We start from the raw sequence: 18,344 nt of genomic DNA on the forward strand, positions 1-18,344 counted from the left end.
GCTCTGCTGCTCTGTCATCATTCAATACTCACTTTGACAATTCGACCCAATCAGACTTGTGTTTGTTTCAACTTTGTTTGTCCTGATCCGGAGCACAATCTGCTGTACTGTTGATCAGAAATGAGGAGGGGGTGGAAGTAGCGTGTGCTTCATAATAATAATTGTGAAGAGTATGGTCAAGCGGAGGCCCGCGTGGGAGCCGCGACTGTGAGCGAGGCAGTGAGGGGGTGGGGGAAAACGCTCCTCCCAACAAAATTTTTGGGAGACACGCGGACGGACGTTCAACTTCACTTGTTCATTGTTCATTTTTTTTTTTCGCATTTTTTGGTCTTTTCTCTCTCTCTTTCTCCCTCTCTCTGTCCCTTTTCCCTGTCCCCAAGTAAGTCCAACGCGCGTCGTCATGCTCAAGGCCAGCAAAATCCGCTGTTCTTGTTTGATATTCTCGCTTCGTTTGGAAGTGATCTGTGCCATACTGTGGAAGTCTGACAATGAGCAAAAGTGGACCAGTTTTCGCATTAAAAAGAACAAACAACTGTCAAAAATGAACAAAAAGGAACGAAGAAGAAGCCATCGGACGGGTTCTGTTCGAAATCAAACTGTCACACCGAGACAAGAGCATTGCTGATGAAGAGTGGAGCACGCAGCGCGCATCAGAGCATGCAGGAGAAACGGAGAACAACGGGAAGCAATAAAAAAAAGGGAACAAAACAAAAAGGGAAAAACCACACACATGATAGCAGCAGCCGACAACAATACCCATTCGACTCGCCTCGCTGCTCTGATCCTCAGATGCGTTACTCTGCAGCAAGTCAATCAAGCAGAAGACGTGATTGTGGATGACGGGGAACAGCGGGCCCTTGCGACTTGCAATCCACCCCCCCAAAAAACCACAAACAACAAAACCACCGATCAAACGATCAGCTGTCGCGTCGCGAGCTGCGCCCTCCCCTTGCCTCGCCTCCCGCTCTTGTAAACGCGCATGCTGTGAATGAAAGCAGAGGAAGCCATCGTGAAGCGTGATGAAGAGAGAGAGCGAAAGAGGGGAAGAGGCAGGCAGAGTAGTGTGTGAAAAGAGTGCTCGGCCGACACCGTCTCTTCCCCTTCTTGCTCAGCTGTGGCAAATGGCAAATGCTTGAATCCCATCCATCAACGTACAATGGACTTTCAGCACTGTACTATTGTGACTGTTTGCCGGAACGCTCCGGGCTCACCTTGTTCTTCTGAAAATGGCTGCTCGTAGATGGCATCGAAAGGGTGTGCTTTCGGTCCGCTGCTCCTTCTGCTGCTGCTATTCTGCGTGATTCATTATGTCCAGCCGGCACAAGCAGCCAACGCATGTGGCACTGACGCCGTGTGCACTTGCACAGGAACCAGCGTCAATTGCGGTGGCAGATCTCTCACGGAGATTCCAACTGCAGTCCCAGTCAATACAACCTCGCTGTACGGTTTGGCCCTCTGAATTGACCTTGAGTTGAAAACAATCGCCCTTCCTGATGTGGCATACGGTTGATAGGGAGCTGAACAACAACCAGATCACCAGCATTTCCGCAGGCGCATTCACTGGCCTGACTGCACTGACATATCTGTAAGTACACACTGACAGCACACAGGACAAGAAGCAAGAACAAACGACTCACCCCGTTGGCGGCTCGCTCTGTAGGAATCTGAACAGCAACAGCATCCGCAGCATTTCGGCAAACGCATTCACAGGGCTGACCGCGCTCAAGCACTTGTAAGCGAGCAAAGATAAGAAGAAATCACAACAAACGGCTCACGCGTTGGTGAATCTCTAATCTGTAGACCTCTGGGTTACAACGAGCTCGCCGACATTTCGGCAACTGCATTCGCAGGCTTAACTGCGCTGAATGCATTGTAAGCAAGCAAAACCATGAGGAAATCACACACCACCGGCTCACTCGTGGCCGATCTTTCGATCTCTAGACATTTGCAATCCAACCAGATTACCAGCATTTCTGCATCCGCATTCGCAAGTCTGACAACGCTGACTTACCTGTAAGTAAAACAAGACATCATGAAGCAAGAACTGAACAAACAGCTCACTTGTTTGCCACTCTCTCTGTAGGCGGCTCGACAGCAACCAGCTCACCAACTTTGCGGCGAACGTATTCGCAGGCTTGAGTGCGCTGGCACTGTTGTAAGCAAGGAAAGGCTTGAAGAATCACGCACAGACAGCTCACTAACATGCGACACTGTAGAAATCTCGAAAGCAACCAGATCACCAGCATTTCCGCAAACGCATTTACAGACCTGACTGCGCTGACTCTATTGTAAGCAAACAAATACAAACGACGCAAGATTACACAGCTCACTCGTTTTGAGACTGTATCTGCAGGTATTTGCAACGAAACCAGATCACCAGCATTCCCACATCTGCATTCACAGGCCTCACAGCGCTGAAAGACTTGTAAGAAGGCCAAGTTATGAAGAATCACCAAGGCCTTACTCGTCCGCGACTCTATTTGTAGGGAGCTCTTCAATAACCAGATCACCGCCATTGCTGCAAACACATTTTCAGGCCTGAGTGCGCTGACGCAATTGTAAGAAAGCCAAGTTATGAAGAATCACCAAGGCCTCACTAATTTTGTTTTTTCGCTATGAATTCTGTAGATACTTGTTCAGCAACCAGATCACCAGCATTGCTGCCAACGCATTCACCGGTCTGCCTGCGCTCACTGCACTGTAAGCAGAAATCTCTGTATACACATTCGAAACGCCTCTCACGACGCGGTGATTGCAGGGCTTTGGATGGCAATCGCTTCACCACTCTGCCACCTGGTCTGTTTACGACCTTGCCAAATGGCTTGTACTTGTCGTCCGGATCCCAATATCTGAGCCCCAACAACTTTACCTTTGGGGGTAACACTGTCGCTCCGCCCAGCACCTATGGCAGTGCATCCCAACCATCCCGTAAGTTCCGAGATGATTGGAATCCTCTGCATGATCATTTCGCTGACATTACTGTTTTTATCTTGCAGAGTGTGACACAGCCTGTGCCACCTGCTATGCCGCCGGGTCCAGTGCGTGCTGCGAGGCCAATTGCCTGTACTGCGCTTCATCTTCTGTGTGCACTCAGTGCTATGAAGGCTATGGCATCATGAGCGGATCCTGTGTTCCACTCTCTGTCATTGCATCTGCCTCAGTCGCTTCTGTCGCTTCTGCTTCGGTCGCATCCATCGACTCTGCTTCAGCCGCGTCTGTCGCTTCTGACGTGTCTGCTACCTCGGCATCCTTTGCTTCAATTGTTGCTGCCTCTTCAGCTTCCATTGCAGCTGCTGCAAGCGTTTCATCGGCATCTCTCGCTTCGGTTGCTTCGGATGCTTCCGCTACCTCGGCTTCTGCTGCTTCCCTTGCTGCTGCCTCTTCAGCATCCCTTGTATCGCAGATGTCTGCTTCAGCGGCCAGCGCTTCATCTGCATGGCAAACATCGGCTGCATCTGCTGCGTCCGACTCTCCAAACGAGTCCAGCGATCCTTCGACCCTGCCTCTGATTCTCGGAGTCACTTTTGGCTTGTTGGCTCTCCTGCTATTGACTGCGCTGGTTGTGGCCCTTTGGTGTCGACGCTCACCAAAGCCGGTGACTTCCGGCTCAGAACCGACTTACCCGTTTGTCAGCACAATGTCAAACGTTGTGAATCCAACCTATGAAATTTTGGCCATTGCCGACAACCAAGCTGTCTACGAACATGTTGGCTCAACGCCTCAGGCCCCTGTGGGCTCGTCGGAACCGCTCTACACTGAAGCATCTGCATCCAGTGTCCAGTACGCGAATCCTTCGCTGCCCGATGCCTCGTCTGTTCGCGTGCCAACCGCGTCCTCGGCAACCGCTTACTCGACAATCGCTGTTGCAACATCCTCGCAGGCCGAGAATGTTGACTACACGTCTATCGCAAACTAGCAACCTGTCATCCCTTCTTCATTTTGTGTTTCGGTGCATCTCTTTGATCTCTGTTCGTGCATTTTCATTCTGGTGTCTGCCTGTTTCAAGAAAGCACGTTGAATGAAATTGTGCCCTTCGCAGCCTTCCAACAATGCATCGTGGTCCTCGTTTGAGTGTTTTTTTTTTTTTTTTTTTTTTTTTTTTTTTTTTTTGGAGGAAAGCCAACTGCATGATAATCGCATCAGCACCAGTTACTTTTGTTCTTGCCTCTCGAGGTCTTCATTATTGTTGAATTACTACAAAAACACATTCAAGTGGAAAGGAGACGGCTTCTACGCTCGCTGCAGAACGCGGAGAACTAGACCTGCGGGAAGAGGCAGGTCCGTCACACTGATCGGCTCGGCTTGCTCGTCGAAAGGGATGCGCAGGACTGGAACTGCTACACTTTGCAACAAGGACGACTCGGTAATATCGTCCAGGCCGGAAGTGTTCCCAGCGAGCACGGCGGCAAAGGGCGACACTCCACGGTCGCGAGACTCCGAAAATGCTCCGGGCATACGAGGAGACGAGGTCAGCTCGCCTTCCTCGTCGCTGCTTTCATGAATGTGCGAAGCATTCAGCGCCTCTTCGTCAACCGAAAACGAGTCGCCTTCGCTGAACGGCCGCGAATGATGCCGGCGGGGAGAAGTAGGCAGATTGTGCGAGTTGTCCGTCGGAAGCACGGGGGTTGCGGCGATCGAATCGGCATGAGCCAGCTCGGCCTCGCTCTCGCCAGATGTGCGAGTCATGCCCATGTCCAAACAGCAGCCTCGGATGAGCAGCTCTGCTTGAACAAACTTGAGCCGCGGGCAAATATCGCGGACAGCATCGCGTGCAGACAGCCCTGGTTGCGCCACTTGCAGGAGACTGGCAGCTTGGACGATGGGTGCGAGAGCGTCCAACGCCAGTTTGCTATCTGTTTTGCGGCACCACTCCTCCAGTTGAGACAGGTTTTGCCGAATGTAGATGCCATTCATCGGAGTGCACAGTTCCGAACGGGACAGCAGAGCGTTCAGTGCGATGGTGCCAATGTACTCGGCCATGCACTGCGCAAACTGCGATGCAATGGAGGCATGTACGCGGCAATCGCGCAAGCAAAGGCGGAACAGCTCGAGCTGACTAAGCAGCTGGGTAAGCTTCAGCACGCGGTTTGACGACGACGACGACGACGACGACGATGTGGACGACGCAGAATAGTTGGTCTGGTCTGGAGAACTGGAAAAGGCCGCAGTCCAAAAGTCGTCGTGAGCCAAGTTGGAGGGCCGCACGTCGGATTGCTCAGTCAGAATACCCTCCAACAAAACGCCGCTGATGGCAGCGCGACAGCGTTCGACGAACGCCCGGAAGAACATGTTGATGGCAGATCCAAGCGCAAGAGTCTGCCGTGCAATGAGCTGTGAGCGTTGCTGAACTGGCCTCACGCGGCACTGCGTGTACAAGTAGTGAGCATTGCTCATCCAAAAAGCGAGGGCCAACGGGGGCAGAGTTGCGCCAGATCGGTTGAACAGCGCAACAAACCGATTGTGAGCGGCTTGCAACAACCCAATGTAGGGATTGGACGGCGACTCGAAATCGGCATCCAAAACCCAGGCGTCATGTGCCTTCTCTCGATCGTGGAGTGTGAGGTTGTGGTTGTTATCGGCGGGAAGCTGCAGCGCATCGGGCGATTTTGGTGTGCCAGGACTTGCGGGCCCCAAAGCCGTGGCCATGAGATCGTCTGTTGTAAGTCCAGAATGCTCAATGCTGTCGCCACGCGATGGGAGGCGGACGGGCGTGGAGGGCAGCGAGGCTTCGTTCTGCTCCAGCGTCGTCTGCTTTTGCCTCTCTTCCTGCTCTTTCTTGTCCAGCACTTGCTGCAACATGCACTGGCGTTCGATTTGGTCGAGGCAGTGCAAAAGCAGATGAGCGGGAAGCAAGGTGTACTGAGGAATGTTGCTGGCCCCAGTGCTGCTTCCGGAGGTTGGAGGCCCGCTGCTTGCCGAGGTTTTGAGAGGGTTGAAGCTCGAGTGAGGTGCGGGCCCTGGGAAGGACGATTTAACATCCCAGGCGGTGATGAGCTCATCTACTAGCTCGCTGTGGTCGATCTGCGACACTGATCGTGCAGGCACGGGTGGAAGTGCGCCAATGTGGTTGAACGATCGCGATCGAACTCGAGTGACCTCCCAAGGCTGCGTCTGCAAAGAGTAAACTAGATTGCCGACAAGCACTTCTGGCGCCTTGTTCGATAACGAGGTTGCTGCTGCTGCCGAGAAAAACGTGCTGGGCGCTTGCCCTGCTCGAGGAGAGAGAATGGCACCGCTCGGGTCATCAGCGCCCCCAGGTCCGTCCAATGCAATGCTTCCTAACGTCAGCACGCCGCGAGTCGGCTCGGAAGATGATGGCAACGATGGCGAGGCACTTGTTCCTCGAGGAGAAGAAGCAGCCTGGGTGGGGACGGCTTGCGCCAGCATCATCCGACTCGGAGAATCAGCGCGTGTGCTCAATGTTGGGGGCAGACGCAACGTTGCTGGACGATCAGACAGGTTGACAGGAGCTGGCGCGGGAATCATTGCGAGGGGCGAATCGGGGACGCCAGGAATGCTGTCCGGCGCCAAAAACCACTCAAACTCTAGCGCCGCCACCGCTGTCGGGCGCGCATTTGCTTCGGCTTGCAGAAGTTGCTGAATCAAAAATTTGAGCGGCGGGGAAAGCGCAGCCCACCGTTCGTCGCGAACAAAGAGCGCGCCAGAAATGGATGCGACCATCTCGTTTTCCGTTTCGCCTGGAAACGGGTATTGTCCGCAGACCATGCGGTACAACATGACGCCGAGGCACCAAATGTCAACAGCCGAATCATAGCTCTTGTTGGACAGCAGCTCTGGCGCAAAGTACTTGAAGGTGCCGCACGCTCCGGAGAGCAAGCGCGACTTGCCAAGAAACTGCGCAAACCCAAAATCAACAATCTTGACGGGAGAATTCCTGGCGTGCGAAGCAAACAGCACATTGTTGGGCTTGAGGTCTCGGTGCACAATGCCGAGCGAATGCAGGTAGGCTGCTCCGCGAATGACCTGACGCATGACTTGCCGCGCACGGCCCTCCGAAAAGACTGCGCCCGTCTGCTCGTTCAACGTGATGCGCTGCAGCAAATCGCCGCCCTCCATGAGCTCCATGACAATGTGCATGGTGGATGGCGTGACAAAGACGTTTTGGAAGCGGATGGTGCTGGGGTGGTGCAACAGCTTCATGATGGCAATCTCTGACAAGAGAGCCTCGCGCTCGTCATCCTCCATGTCGCGACGGTCGATAATTTTGACTGCATACCGCTGGCGCGAATGGCGATGCACGGCTGCACAGACGGTGGAGAAGCGTCCGTGCCCGACGGCCTGGTCGTCCAAGATTTCGTACTCGTCCTCGACGGTTTGCATGCGAGCAGCAGCCGAAATGGCATTGCACCACTCGATGCGCGAGCGCTCAGAGTCGGCTGCAAGTTGCTCTGCGAGACGACCGTCCTGCAAGACAAGCGTGAAGGGAAAGCGCGACCCGGACGAGATGGCGGGTGCGTTCTGGTTGACCACACGAACGTGCTGACCGCTGACAAAGACGACGCCTTGCGGGATTTCGTCCTGGGGAGTCTCGTAAAAGTAGCATGTCGTGTCGCGCAACACGTAGTAGTGCTTGACCCATGGCTTGAACACGTTGCCTTCGTGCGCGAAGAGATAGCCTCGCTTGACGGTGCGATAGGACGCATCGCCAGAGGTTGGCGCAGCAGCGGCGGTTGCTGCGTTGGACGCTGTTGCGGAGGCAACAGCAGACTCTTCCGCAGTAAGCATGCCGTGCATTGGCGGTAAATGAGCGCTGCTGTTGCTGCTGCTAAAGCCGCTACCGCCGCTGCTGGAAAAGCCGCCCAGAGAGTCGCTGTATGAGGCAGAGCTGACGGAAGACTCGACGGCAAATGTCGCGAGAGCATCGTCGCTCACCTCCGCGCCGTGCAGATGAGCAACATGCGCGGCCGCGGCGGCTGCTGCTGCGGCGTTGGCTGCATTCAGGGTTGCGTTGCTAGTGTTGGGTGCCACCGTCTCATTGTCATACGCAGTGAGTCGCTTGTTGCGGAAGGGATCCGTCAGCGTCATGTGTGCCAGGTGCTTGTTGAAAAACACGGCAGACGCGACAGAGGGGTGTCGGCCTGCCCATTGCTTGAATCGGTCGTAAGCAAGATAGCGCGACGCTGCGAGCGAGGTTAGAGGCACAATGCTGGATGCTGGCGGTGTGGTTGTAGTTGTAGTTGTGGCGATTGGGAGGGCACTGCCGCTACCGCGACCACTCAAGCTGCTCGGTTGCTGTTTGAGGGCAGGAGGCGCGGGGAAGGCATCTGCAACCATGTCCTCGACAGTCTGGGAGATGGTCGCGTCGTCGGCACCAGCAAGGCCAAACTCGTGTGCGGCAGTTATGATGATGGCCAGCAAGACAGAGCGCAAGTCTTCCTGGCGAATGCCGAGCGGGTGCTCGGAAATGTCAAACAGACGGTAAATCAGGGCGTACTTGTCTTCGTCCGAGCCGCGCGCAAACACGGCAAAGAAGGCAATAAAGTCCTCGCATGAAATGCCAGTGTGCAGTCTCCGTCGATCCATCACCGAGAAGAGACGCTCGCCAAACACGCCCGGCAGCTGGAAGAAGCTGAAAAAGGTTTCCTTGTCCCAGAAGATGCGAGCATCGTTGCTCGCGGCACTCAAAAGGCTTGAGGCGATGGGCTGGAAGATGTGCTTGTTGAGCAGTGCAGCTGCGGAGGATCCTGCCAACGATGGATTTGCAACAACGGCGGTGGGCGTCGAGTTCTGAGCAAAACCACCAAGACACAAAACAAACGTCAGGTGAGCTTTTTTTTTTTGTGGGTTTTGTTTTTATGCGTTTGATTGTTCTGAGAAAGGGTGAGGTTTTTTGTGTTTTTGTTGGTTTGTTCTGAGAAGCAACCCAAGTTTGGCAACGTTTTTGGCTTATTGTTTGTGTGTTGTTCTAGAAATCGGTGTGTTTTTGTTTTTTTTTTTTTGTTTGTTTGTTGTTTGACTGGCTTTTTCATTGCAGCCATGATCAGCAACGCGAGACCGACGACGGGCGACGCGTTAGACGAGGGTTGAATGGACGCTTTGGCATTGACAATGGCATTGAGTGAGGTAGGTTGAAGTGAGAGTGAGCCAAACCTGGATGGTCGCGTTCACAGCATTGTCTCCGGATCCACTCGCAGTAGTACTGGTACTCGTACTGGCAGTCGCAGCAGCAGTGGTCGTAGTCGTAGTAGGAGTCGAGGCGGGGTAGGCGGGGTCGGGCGCGTCAGCAGCAGCAGCAGCGGCAGCGGCAGATTGAAGCTGCTCTGCACCACCACCACCACTGCTACCACCACTGCTACCACCACTGCTGCTACTACTACTGTTGCTGCTGGACGACGCGGGCGGAGGAGCGAGTCGGCGGAAGGTCCTCCGTAGAAAGTTGCGCTCGCCCGGTCCCAATGCATCGACAGCGGCTGCGAACGAGGCGGGCGGCAGCACTCCCGAGCCAACAGTGGTGGTGGTGGAAGTAGTAGTAGTAGTAGCAGGAGCAAGAGTCGGAGTCAACGTGGTCGTCAAAGTGGCTGCGGGCGACTGAGTTGACATTGTTCAGTGGGTCTGGTCTGTCTGAGCGGATCCGACAATAAGGAAGATTGACCGCCAAATAAAATGCAACGCAAGGTCAATGGAAAAAAAACAATGCAAATCTCAATGGAAAGCGCCAGTCAATGATTCAGTTTGGGTGAGAGACAGGACTCCAATGCAATTCTCAATGCAATGCTCAATGAGAGCCTCAGTCACAAAAGCGGATCCATTGTTCATCAGCAACGATGGACAAGAATATGCTCAGTGCAGACAAGTCACCCCCCGTTCGTATTCGGATTTCTGAGATTTTTCTGAGATTTGCCGTTTTCGCTCAGTCCTCACATTGTGATCTGTTTGTTTCGCAAAAAAGCTCAGTAGACGATGGATTCATCATCATCGTCATCAATACGAGTACCACGGACAAGTAGATCCAATGCTGAGAACGACAGCAATGGTGCTGAAGCTGCGGATCTGAGAACTCGAAGGCAACGCAAGCGGATCAACCAGCGACTGCGACGCAAGCAAGCACGAGCTGAACAAGCTGAACAAACAGAACAAGCTGAACAAGCTGAACAAGTAGAACAAGCTGAACAAGCAGACAAGCGCGCGATCGTGGACGACGCAGTGCTGGATCGTCGAGAAGGAGCACTCAAGTCAAGCCAAGCAAACCTCACACAAGTAGATCATGCGCGTACCACACGACAACCAGCTATCAGTGTGGTCAAACCAACGTCAGAATCACGCCAGAGTGCAAGCGCCGCTGCATCCGGCTCTGTGGCACCGGGAAACAAGCCATTTATCAATCGGACAAGTCCGTCCTTCCACCCTTCTTTATCATCGTCAAGCACGTCGCCGAGCAAGAACCAATCCAATGCATCAACAAGCACTGGCACGACCAACGGACCAGTCGACGCTGGTCAGACGGGACTGCACCCGAACGTGCAGTGGCGTGCAGTGACCAAAGCCGAATTGCGAATGGACGCTCGAATGCTCGCGCTGCCGCCGCCAGATCGGCTCGCCAGTGTCGGCCCGGCGCTTCAGGATTATCGCTTTGTAAGGCAGGACACCGAGCTGTGGAAGGCACTCCATCATGGCGTCGTTACATCGAGCGGCATTGCGACCATGGCTGGCTTGAGGGAACGGCAAGCAGTTGGGCTTCTCGGCTTGGCAAAGCACTATGTCAAGCACGACGCCATCCGCGAAATTGTACAATCGTTGCGCGAGGCCCGATTGCATGACAGCGACCTTCATCATCAACAGGAAGATGCCATTGCCGTGGCATTGCGAGCGATGCACTTGTCTGGCTCGCCAAAGAACCCGCAAGCCAGTCCGACCAACGACCACGTGCTCACAGCATACAATTCGCCATCAACCAAGGAACTGGGCTCCAAAATCCATGTCGGAGAATCGCTGCCACACAGGCCAGTGGCGTCGGCCTTAAGCGAGTTTCCCGACGCCACTGCCGCCCGCCTCCGCTGGGGCTCTGCACAAGAGCCCAGCAGCGTTCTTTCCCTGCTGGACATTTTCCCAGCCCCGAACTATCGTGTGGCCGAGTGCGGCATGTTTTTGCTCGACTGGGATGCAGAAGGCGTGACGAGCAGAATGAACCAGCTGGGCTTTACAAGAGACATGCTCCCGCCCCTTGGCGCGTCGCCAGACGGTCTGCTCTTTCACCGGCCTGTCACAGAGCATCATGCCAACAATGCGGATTGTGTCGTGGATCCAGATACCGCCAAGTACGTGCCGTTTGACGTCTCTCTCGCCACCATGTCTCCGAGAGCGGAGATTCTCGAAATCAAAAACACCTGCCCATTCGTCGAGGCCAAGGGCCAAGGGAAGCATAAATTCCGGTGGTTGGCCATGCAGCCACAAGAGCAGATTGCCTCAATGAACATTCCCCAGCTGCAACTGCAAATGTTTGTGGCCAATGTGCAGTCCGCCCTGTACATCTCCGTCTCTGCGACACGAGGGCTCAACATATTCCGGGTTATGCGCGATGATGAATACGTGCGACTTTTGCTGCGGTTGGTGCACTTCACCTACAAGCATTGCGTTGTCGACGGGAATGAGCCGGTTGAGGATTTGCACGCAGGTCGTCCAGAGCTTCGGCAGCTTGTTCAGCGCACACTCGCAATATCTCGCAGCACTCCAATTCTTGAGCATGTTTCAGGGTCGCATGTGCAGCGCATTCCCGACAACTCGGCCACATTCTTGTCCTGAGTTCAATAAAACTGTATCGTTTGCGGGGAAAGTATTGGAATTGGCTTTCAATGGGGAAAAAAATCTACAGATCTCAGTGCTGTTTGCTATGCGGACGGCGGGATGCGCTGCGGGAGCACGTGGCAACGACCAGACCCAACACGGCGAAACAACCAACGCCAGCGTAGATGGCGACGGTGGATGTAGACGAGTGCTGGAGCGGTTCCTGAGCCAATTGCACACCAGTCCAGAAAAAACAAGTGAGGGTTGGGTGAGAGCAAGCTCAAAGTTGGTAGATGCGTTGACTTACAACCACATAAATGCGAATGTTCGTGACGATTGCATGTTGCAGTTTGTGCCTGTTGCCACCCATCGAAAATCAAGACACGCATTGTCATCAGCAGGTTGAACGACGAATGTGCACGTTGTTCATCGCAAAAGAAACGGCGTACAGCATGGATGGCGGTTCTGGGATGACAAACTGAGCGGCGCTCGCATAATGTTTCGTGGCAAAGTCAACGAGCGCGTCTGCTTCCATCTTGCCACGGTACCGGAACGCGCGACCAAATCGAAGCCTGTAGAGTCGCAGAAAGAGACCAGCATCCAGAATGAGTCCAAGTGGTCGCACATGGAATGGGTGCACCAACAAAATCACAATGTCGTTTGTCTTTGCGAGCGCCTGTACAAGAGCACTTGGTGACTGCCTGCGGTGTGTTGGAGCCGTGCGGCCGTCTCTGCAATGGTTTAAAATCCAAACGGCATCCATCAGCCTTTTTGCAATTGCAGACAACAACGAAACGCCTGTCAAAATCTCAGACAATTTGGCCAAACCTGGCATTTCGTCTGCAGCGACTGTCGCGACGTTGATGCGTTGCCAAAGGCGCGAAGCGACGTCCTGCCAGAGCGTCTGGATGTGCTTGGACTGGATGGCCTCGTTCGATGCACTAACGTCAGAGTCAAGAATGGCTCAGATTTGGTTAGAATCTCAGAATTTTCTGCAACCCCCCCCCCTCCTCCCACCGCCTCCCAAGTTCAGCAAACACTCGCTGTCTCAATAACCCAAAACAACACGACTCTGCGCACAGTAGAACGAGCCAGTCGCCGGTGGTTGCGCCGGACGTCGCCTGCGTGCGGTCCTCAAACGCGCCACTCGCGTCATCGGCGCCGCGGAAGGCAATCAGCGCATCGGCAACATGCTCGTGGTGGTGTTGTTGCTGTCCGTCACTATCATGCCCATGCTGCGGCTGTGCGATGGCGCCGCTTCCAGCGAGCAGCAGCAGACCAACAACAGCAGCAACCAGAAGGCTCAGAATGGCAGGATTCAATCTCATTTCTCAGAGCAAGAACACAAAAAGCAAAGAATAATAAGACTGATAACAAAAAAACGGGGATGATTTCTGAGTTGCATTCAAAATCGGACAACTTGAATTTGAGAATCACGATTTTGAACATATCATTGGCTCAAAGCATGAATGGTGATCACGCTTGGGCGCACAGTCTCACATTCAGCTGTTGGCTTCGATATTCCATATCAATGGAAATACGGAGCAAAGCAGCCAATGCAGCGGGTTTGAGATCAAAGTGAGCCAAAGCGAATCTTCAGTTTGACTGAGTTGCCATTACGATTTGCGTTGCATTCGGCATTCAGTCTGAATCTTGTCAGTTAAAGTTTGAGTTTCAGTCTGAGTTTGTCAGTCTTTTATTGTTGTAGTTTTGGTCGCCGGTCTGAGAAGCAGCGAAAATCCAAAGCCAACAACAATAATGTCGATGCACTTTGGCGATGAGAGGTAAACGCCAAGTCTGCACTCGACTGGATTGTAAATTGCAGCGTGTTTTGGCGTGAGTGACAGTGGAAGTGACAGTGAAAGTGACAGTGAAAGTGACAGTGGAAGTGGAAGTGGAAGATTTTGAGAGGTCAAAGGAAGCTGCATTGAATTCGAATTCATAGGAAGTTGTTGTTGTTTGCATTGGGATTTTGAAGCTGACTCTGCACTCTGAACCGACCTCACTCTGAAACTGACCCTCACTTTTGTCCCCATCAGTGTGGGACTGAGCTGGGACAGGCAGCAGCAGCACCAGCACCAGCAGCAGTCGCACCTCAGCAACCGCGCGTCCGCTGCGAGCGACCTCGAGCAAGAGCCAGAGGAGGTCGTCCTCGACTCGCGCAGGACATTCTACGTCCACGACACACTCGCATGCCCGCGCGAGGAGGACCCGAAGGAAGACCAGATCCTCTTCTTCCATCCAGCAGAGGTGAGTGAATGAGTGAAGTAGAGTCAAGTCTGAGAAAACAGCGAGATGTGTCTGAGACATTGTCAGAGACATGCGATTGTGCATGAAACATTGTCTGAGAGAAGTGCAATTGTCTGAGAATGGAGAACATTTGAGAAATGGCGAGGTTGTGTCAGAGCACTTTGTTCTCAGAATCGTCGTCAAAGCGTCCATGATCACCAGCCAAACCGTTAGCCATCACTCACATCTGACTCTTGGGACGCTGCTGCTTAGCTGCCAATGATGAAGCAGGTTGCGCTGATGGACGGAATCGAGGGATTTTCAACATTCGTCAAGGAGTTTGGCATGTCACCGCCCAAAGTCATCACGCTGGAGCACGAGAAGGCTGCATGCATGCACGTCGGGCAATACACTCTGGTGAGTGTTGCCAGCGAGATGGTTGGCATAATCAGACTCAACCTCCACTCCAGAAGCGCTGACTTGGTGCTGTTGTTGCTGATCTCGACAAAACTTAGAGCCTGTGCGCTCCCCCAGAAGAACCAGACACTTCGCTGATCAACCAGTTGCACAACTTGTACTCTGCATTCGTGTTTCTGCATGGATCGTTTGATCGCGTTTTAAAAGTGAGTCCGTCGTCGCCTGAATGTGACTGAACTTGAGTGCTCACACTCATCTGCTGTGCCCTCTATCTCGGGTGCTTGTATCTTGGGTTGCGTGAATGCCGCAGAAAGCGAAAAACGACAAGTTGAAATTCCGTGAAGACATTCGCAACATTTGGAAGCGCTTGACTCCGTTGATTCGACGAACGGACACCATGAGCTTTACCTTCCAGCCAGTTCGCTTTACCGAGCTGAAGCGGGTAAGCTCGTGATCCAGCACAAAGCTTTCGATCCAGTCCACAATCGTTCCACATCTGACCGTTTGCGTGCTTGCTGTTTCGTTTTTCGGTGTTCTGTTCAGAGCGCAAACCGACACTTTATCGCTGCTTCGCAAATTCTGCAAATGGTCAAGCATCGCTCTGGCGTGCTCTCTGGCTGCATCTTTTTCAACAAAACGTATGTCATGAGCGTAAACTCTCCATTGTGAGCACAACTAACTTTTTTTATTCTGTTTTTAATTAGAATTCTTTGCTCTCACTTGGACCCCGCCACCACCTTCTGGATTCACTTACTCTATGATATTATTGTAAGGCGATTCGTGCGATGAGGAACTGGGAATACTGCTTGCGATCCACTCACACTTTTGTTTGTTTTTCTTTTTTGCTTTCTGCCTCGCTCAAAGCATCCCTACGCATCGCTTGGTATGTTCTGCTCAAACCTGAACCCCCTTGAATCTGAAACCCCTTGTAATGCCCCGGCGTCTCATGTACCTTTGCTTCATTTGTTGGATGATAGGGGACGTCGAGTCCACACACCAGCTCATGCCCGTGTATCTCAAGAAAGACATCATGACTCAATTGCGAGTGGGAGCAAGAAAGACTCCTGAAGCCAAAGCAGGGTCGACACGCATCCCAGAGGTAACCAAGGAGCTGAAAAACGACTCCGCACATCTCCAAAACCCACTTTTTCTCACTTGCATCGCCCCTCGCTTCGTCTCAGGATTTCGCGCCCGACGAACATGGCGAGTACGTTGGCTTGTACCTCCAGGTGCTTCCTCGATCGACCTTGGTTGTGGTGATGGAGCTGGCCGCGATCTATGACCTGGATTTGATCCACGACATGACTGAATCGTTCGTTCCACGCCTCAAACGTCTCGAAGAGCAAGTCTCGAAGGCCACGGAAGCAGGAAATGTATGAGGAGAGCTTGTTGTGCGGAGAGTTCAAAAATTTCACGCGTACTAATGTTTCTGATGTTGGAAAAAAACAATCCCTGGTCGGAAGCAGATCGACGCCGTTGACTGGCAAAGCTTCATGGTGTTCGACCGAGTGGATCGTTCCATTCACTGTAGGTCATCTTTGAACGTGAATGAGGCGTGCTCGCAAAAGTCTTACATTGTTTGTTTCTTTCTCAGTGCCTCCTCCTGCTCCGACGGAAGAGCTTCAGCTGGCCTTCCAATCCGGCGTGAGCTTGTTGCACGAGTCTTTTGAGAACAACGACAAGATTACAGCTCAAATTCTCTGGTGAGTAGCAGCGGTTGCTTTGGTTTTGCTTTTTTTTTTTCGTTTGTTTGCCTTTATTTTGCCTTGTCTTCCTTGTCTAACTGAACGTGTCCGCAGCAATCCTGTTGGAGCCATGTACAGCAGCAAGTGCTTTGGTCGCGAAACCTATCTTCAAATCCCTGGCGGCGAGTTTACGATCGGACCAGAGTTGCTGGACATGTCTCGGTTGGAGCCAGCCGTGGCCCATCGCCTGTCCAGTGAGCATCAAATCTCTCTGCCTTAGACGAGCACTTTGTTGCTACTATGCAGTGGAGAGTGATTTGCACAGAAACCAAGCCTTCAATTCCTGCAATACATATTTTTTTTGTTTGCTTGTTTTCTGCATCAAGTGACCACCACCCCGTTGAATACCTTGAGGTGTGGACGAAACGTACTCGATGAATGTCAATATGAACGTCCAACAACTCGAAAGAATAGATCACAGAATTTTGGACAAAAAACAACCAGACACAAAAACCACACAATTCAACAACAACACCCAAAAAATTTCGACGTAGCTCTACAACAAAAGTCAGGCAACAAGTACAGAGGGGTTTTCGCGGTTTAGCGATACAGGTACTCGCTCTGGAGGTTTGCAGCGAGCTCGGGCTCCCACTTGTCGCCGTTGGAGAGCAGCTTGTCCTTGTTGGCGAGCAATTCTTCGTGGGTTTCGGTGGCATACTCAAAGTTGGGACCCTCGACGATGGCGTCGACGGGGCAGGCCTCCTGGCAGAAGCCGCAGTAGATGCACTTGGTCAAGTCAATGTCGTAGCGCGTCGTGCGTCTGCTGCCGTCCGCGCGCGGCTCGGCCTCGATCGTGATGGCCATGGCAGGGCAGATGGCTTCGCAGAGCTTGCAGGCAATGCAGCGCTCCTCGCCGGAAGGGTAGCGGCGCAGGGCGTGCTCGCCACGGAAGCGCGGTGAGAGCGGTCCCTTCTCAAAGGGGTAGTGGAGGGTCGCCTTTGGGCGGAAAAAGTAGTCGAGCGTCAGCCGCATGCCGCCAAACAGCTCCGAGAAGAATAGCGTGCTAGCATTGTTGTCGACAATCTGGCGCCACGACGTCGGCTCTGGGATCGGGGTGGCGTAGGTCGTGCTGACTTCCTCGCGGTCTAGAGCAAGAAGAAGGGGAGCAGGAGGACGATTAGAATGGAGCACGGTGGTGTTGGTTAGTACAAGTAGCCATTGGTGATGATTGATGATTGATGATTGGTGATTGGGGATGCGGGTGAATGGGATGAGCGTTGTATGGGTTTTGCATTGCGCTGTCTGTCTCTCTTTCCATTTCGTTTCCCTCTCTTCCCATTTCGCCTCCACTCGCGAATCGTGCGATTGTTGCATTGTGTTGCTCTCCACGTGTGAGTGGGTGATGATGATGATGGCGCTCTCTCTCTGTCGCTCTCTCTCTGTCGCTCTCTCTCTGTCTCTGTCTGTCTCAATGTCGCATGGCGTCTCTCGTTTCGTTTCGCTTTTCCATTCGTCGTTTTGCTCCTTTTGCGATTCTCGTTCATTCATTCATTCATTGCATGTTCTGATTGTAATCCTCATTTCAGATCCAACCAACCAAAAGCACAACCAAAGGACAAACCAAAGCTGGACAAACGGAAGCAAAGGGAACAAAAAAAAAAAAAAAAAACGACATCGCGCTGTTTTTTTTTTTTTTTTTTTTCCTTTGGATTTTGCATTGACCTTTTTTTTTTTTTTTTGTTTGTTTGCTTTGCAACGACGCAAAGTCAGACCACACACAGAACTGGTTTGGAAAATCCCAGCGTAGTAGCGATGCACATTATGCGTGACTGTGTTTGCTGGTGCGCTTGCATTGCGGCAAGAGCAGCTGCTGGCTGACGATCAACAACAAAAACTGTTCCAAAAAAAAAAAAAAAAAAAAAACGTTGCTCTTTGCTGCTTACGAGCGGATGGCCGGAGCGACCGCGCAGAGTACGAACGAATGGCAGCGACGGATGGTGCTGCTGCTGATGATGCCGACGTTGGTGCTGCGGCGGCCGGGCGGGCGGCGATCGCAACGGAAGCCCGCGCGAGCAAACGACTGGCAAGCATTGTGTTGAAAAAACGAAAAGAAAAAAAGACTGCGCAAAAAAAAAAGCAAGTTAAGCGATTGATAGGCCAAAGTGGGTGGTTTAGTAACAATGAATCAACCAACGCGAAACAATTGCCTAACTGAACAAACACTGCCAAACGAACGCTTCGATCGCCACCTAAAAGCAAGAAAATCCAGCC

At 52.7% G+C, this 18,344-nt stretch overlaps 6 protein-coding genes across 6 annotated transcripts; 3 read left to right on the forward strand and 3 right to left on the reverse strand.

Moving 5' to 3' along the window:
- The first annotated feature begins 111 nt into the window (after positions 1–111).
- On the forward strand, positions 112–4,054 carry CAOG_07192 (hypothetical protein). The gene is made up of 13 exons (XM_004343866.2): positions 112–379; positions 1,241–1,440; positions 1,514–1,585; positions 1,661–1,732; positions 1,801–1,872; positions 1,942–2,013; positions 2,084–2,155; positions 2,217–2,288; positions 2,354–2,425; positions 2,487–2,558; positions 2,629–2,700; positions 2,759–2,928; positions 2,997–4,054. Exons 2-13 carry the CDS (start codon positions 1,241–1,243, stop codon positions 3,914–3,916), a joined length of 1,938 nt encoding a protein of 645 aa, XP_004343916.2. The 5' UTR covers positions 112–379; the 3' UTR covers positions 3,917–4,054.
- A 54-nt stretch (positions 4,055–4,108) lies between these two features.
- CAOG_07193 (hypothetical protein) lies at positions 4,109–9,615 on the reverse strand. Its single transcript, XM_004343867.2, has 2 exons — positions 9,112–9,615; positions 4,109–8,748 (listed from the first exon to the last, which is right to left on the reverse strand). Exons 1-2 carry the CDS (start codon positions 9,559–9,561, stop codon positions 4,231–4,233), a joined length of 4,968 nt encoding a protein of 1,655 aa, XP_004343917.2. The 5' UTR covers positions 9,562–9,615; the 3' UTR covers positions 4,109–4,230.
- A 912-nt stretch (positions 9,616–10,527) lies between these two features.
- On the forward strand, positions 10,528–11,760 carry CAOG_07194 (hypothetical protein; the record flags this gene model as incomplete). Its single annotated transcript, XM_004343868.1, has 1 exon — positions 10,528–11,760. The coding sequence occupies one exon, from the start codon at positions 10,528–10,530 to the stop codon at positions 11,758–11,760; it is 1,233 nt and encodes a 410-aa protein (XP_004343918.1).
- An 18-nt stretch (positions 11,761–11,778) lies between these two features.
- On the reverse strand, positions 11,779–13,097 carry CAOG_07195 (hypothetical protein). The gene is made up of 6 exons (XM_004343869.2): positions 12,823–13,097; positions 12,571–12,683; positions 12,425–12,473; positions 12,192–12,314; positions 12,050–12,098; positions 11,779–11,965 (listed from the first exon to the last, which is right to left on the reverse strand). Exons 1-6 carry the CDS (start codon positions 13,068–13,070, stop codon positions 11,834–11,836), a joined length of 714 nt encoding a protein of 237 aa, XP_004343919.1. The 5' UTR covers positions 13,071–13,097; the 3' UTR covers positions 11,779–11,833.
- A 336-nt stretch (positions 13,098–13,433) lies between these two features.
- CAOG_07196 (hypothetical protein) lies at positions 13,434–16,441 on the forward strand. The gene is made up of 13 exons (XM_004343870.2): positions 13,434–13,526; positions 13,782–13,992; positions 14,245–14,388; positions 14,487–14,594; positions 14,699–14,830; positions 14,932–15,026; positions 15,093–15,156; positions 15,253–15,271; positions 15,366–15,487; positions 15,570–15,761; positions 15,855–15,915; positions 15,983–16,091; positions 16,188–16,441. The coding sequence occupies exons 1-13, from the start codon at positions 13,501–13,503 to the stop codon at positions 16,351–16,353; spliced, it is 1,449 nt and encodes a 482-aa protein (XP_004343920.1). The 5' UTR covers positions 13,434–13,500; the 3' UTR covers positions 16,354–16,441.
- A 94-nt stretch (positions 16,442–16,535) lies between these two features.
- On the reverse strand, positions 16,536–18,179 carry CAOG_07197 (NADH:ubiquinone oxidoreductase). Its single transcript, XM_004343871.2, has 2 exons — positions 18,017–18,179; positions 16,536–17,218 (listed from the first exon to the last, which is right to left on the reverse strand). The coding sequence occupies exons 1-2, from the start codon at positions 18,162–18,164 to the stop codon at positions 16,674–16,676; spliced, it is 693 nt and encodes a 230-aa protein (XP_004343921.1). The 5' UTR covers positions 18,165–18,179; the 3' UTR covers positions 16,536–16,673.
- Positions 18,180–18,344: the final 165 nt, after the last annotated feature.

Source organism: Capsaspora owczarzaki (genome assembly GCF_000151315.2).
Source record: "Capsaspora owczarzaki ATCC 30864 unplaced genomic scaffold supercont2.13, whole genome shotgun sequence".
In the NCBI taxonomy this organism is placed as follows: Eukaryota; class Filasterea; order Ministeriida; family Capsasporidae; genus Capsaspora; species Capsaspora owczarzaki.

Bases quoted from the DNA above. Each gene is read 5' to 3' on its own strand.
- CAOG_07192 (XM_004343866.2), top strand. From the start codon at position 1,241: ATGGCATCGAAAGGGTGTGCTTTCGGTCCGCTGCTCCTTCTGCTGCTG. The intron at 1,873-1,941 runs GTAAGCAAGCAA...TTCGATCTCTAG, and splicing joins TTAACTGCGCTGAATGCATT to ACATTTGCAATCCAACCAGA. The intron at 2,929-2,996 runs GTAAGTTCCGAG...TTTATCTTGCAG, and splicing joins CAGTGCATCCCAACCATCCC to AGTGTGACACAGCCTGTGCC.
- CAOG_07195 (XM_004343869.2), bottom strand. From the start codon at position 13,070: ATGAGATTGAATCCTGCCATTCTGAGCCTTCTGGTTGCTGCTGTTGTT. The intron at 12,474-12,570 runs GTTTGGCCAAAT...AAACCATTGCAG, and splicing joins CGCTGCAGACGAAATGCCAG to AGACGGCCGCACGGCTCCAA. The intron at 11,966-12,049 runs GTAAGTCAACGC...CAATTGGCTCAG, and splicing joins ACATTCGCATTTATGTGGTT to GAACCGCTCCAGCACTCGTC.
- CAOG_07196 (XM_004343870.2), top strand. From the start codon at position 13,501: ATGTCGATGCACTTTGGCGATGAGAG. The intron at 15,488-15,569 runs GTAACCAAGGAG...GCTTCGTCTCAG, and splicing joins GGTCGACACGCATCCCAGAG to GATTTCGCGCCCGACGAACA. The intron at 15,762-15,854 runs GTATGAGGAGAG...GGTCGGAAGCAG, and splicing joins AGGCCACGGAAGCAGGAAAT to ATCGACGCCGTTGACTGGCA.
- CAOG_07197 (XM_004343871.2), bottom strand. From the start codon at position 18,164: ATGCTTGCCAGTCGTTTGCTCGCGCGGGCTTCCGTTGCGATCGCCGCC. The intron at 17,219-18,016 runs GTAAGCAGCAAA...TTCTTGCTCTAG, and splicing joins GTCGCTCCGGCCATCCGCTC to ACCGCGAGGAAGTCAGCACG.
- CAOG_07193 (XM_004343867.2), bottom strand. From the start codon at position 9,561: ATGTCAACTCAGTCGCCCGCAGCCACTTTGACGACCACGTTGACTCCG. The intron at 8,749-9,111 runs GTTTGGCTCACT...GGTTTTGCTCAG, and splicing joins CTGTGAACGCGACCATCCAG to AACTCGACGCCCACCGCCGT.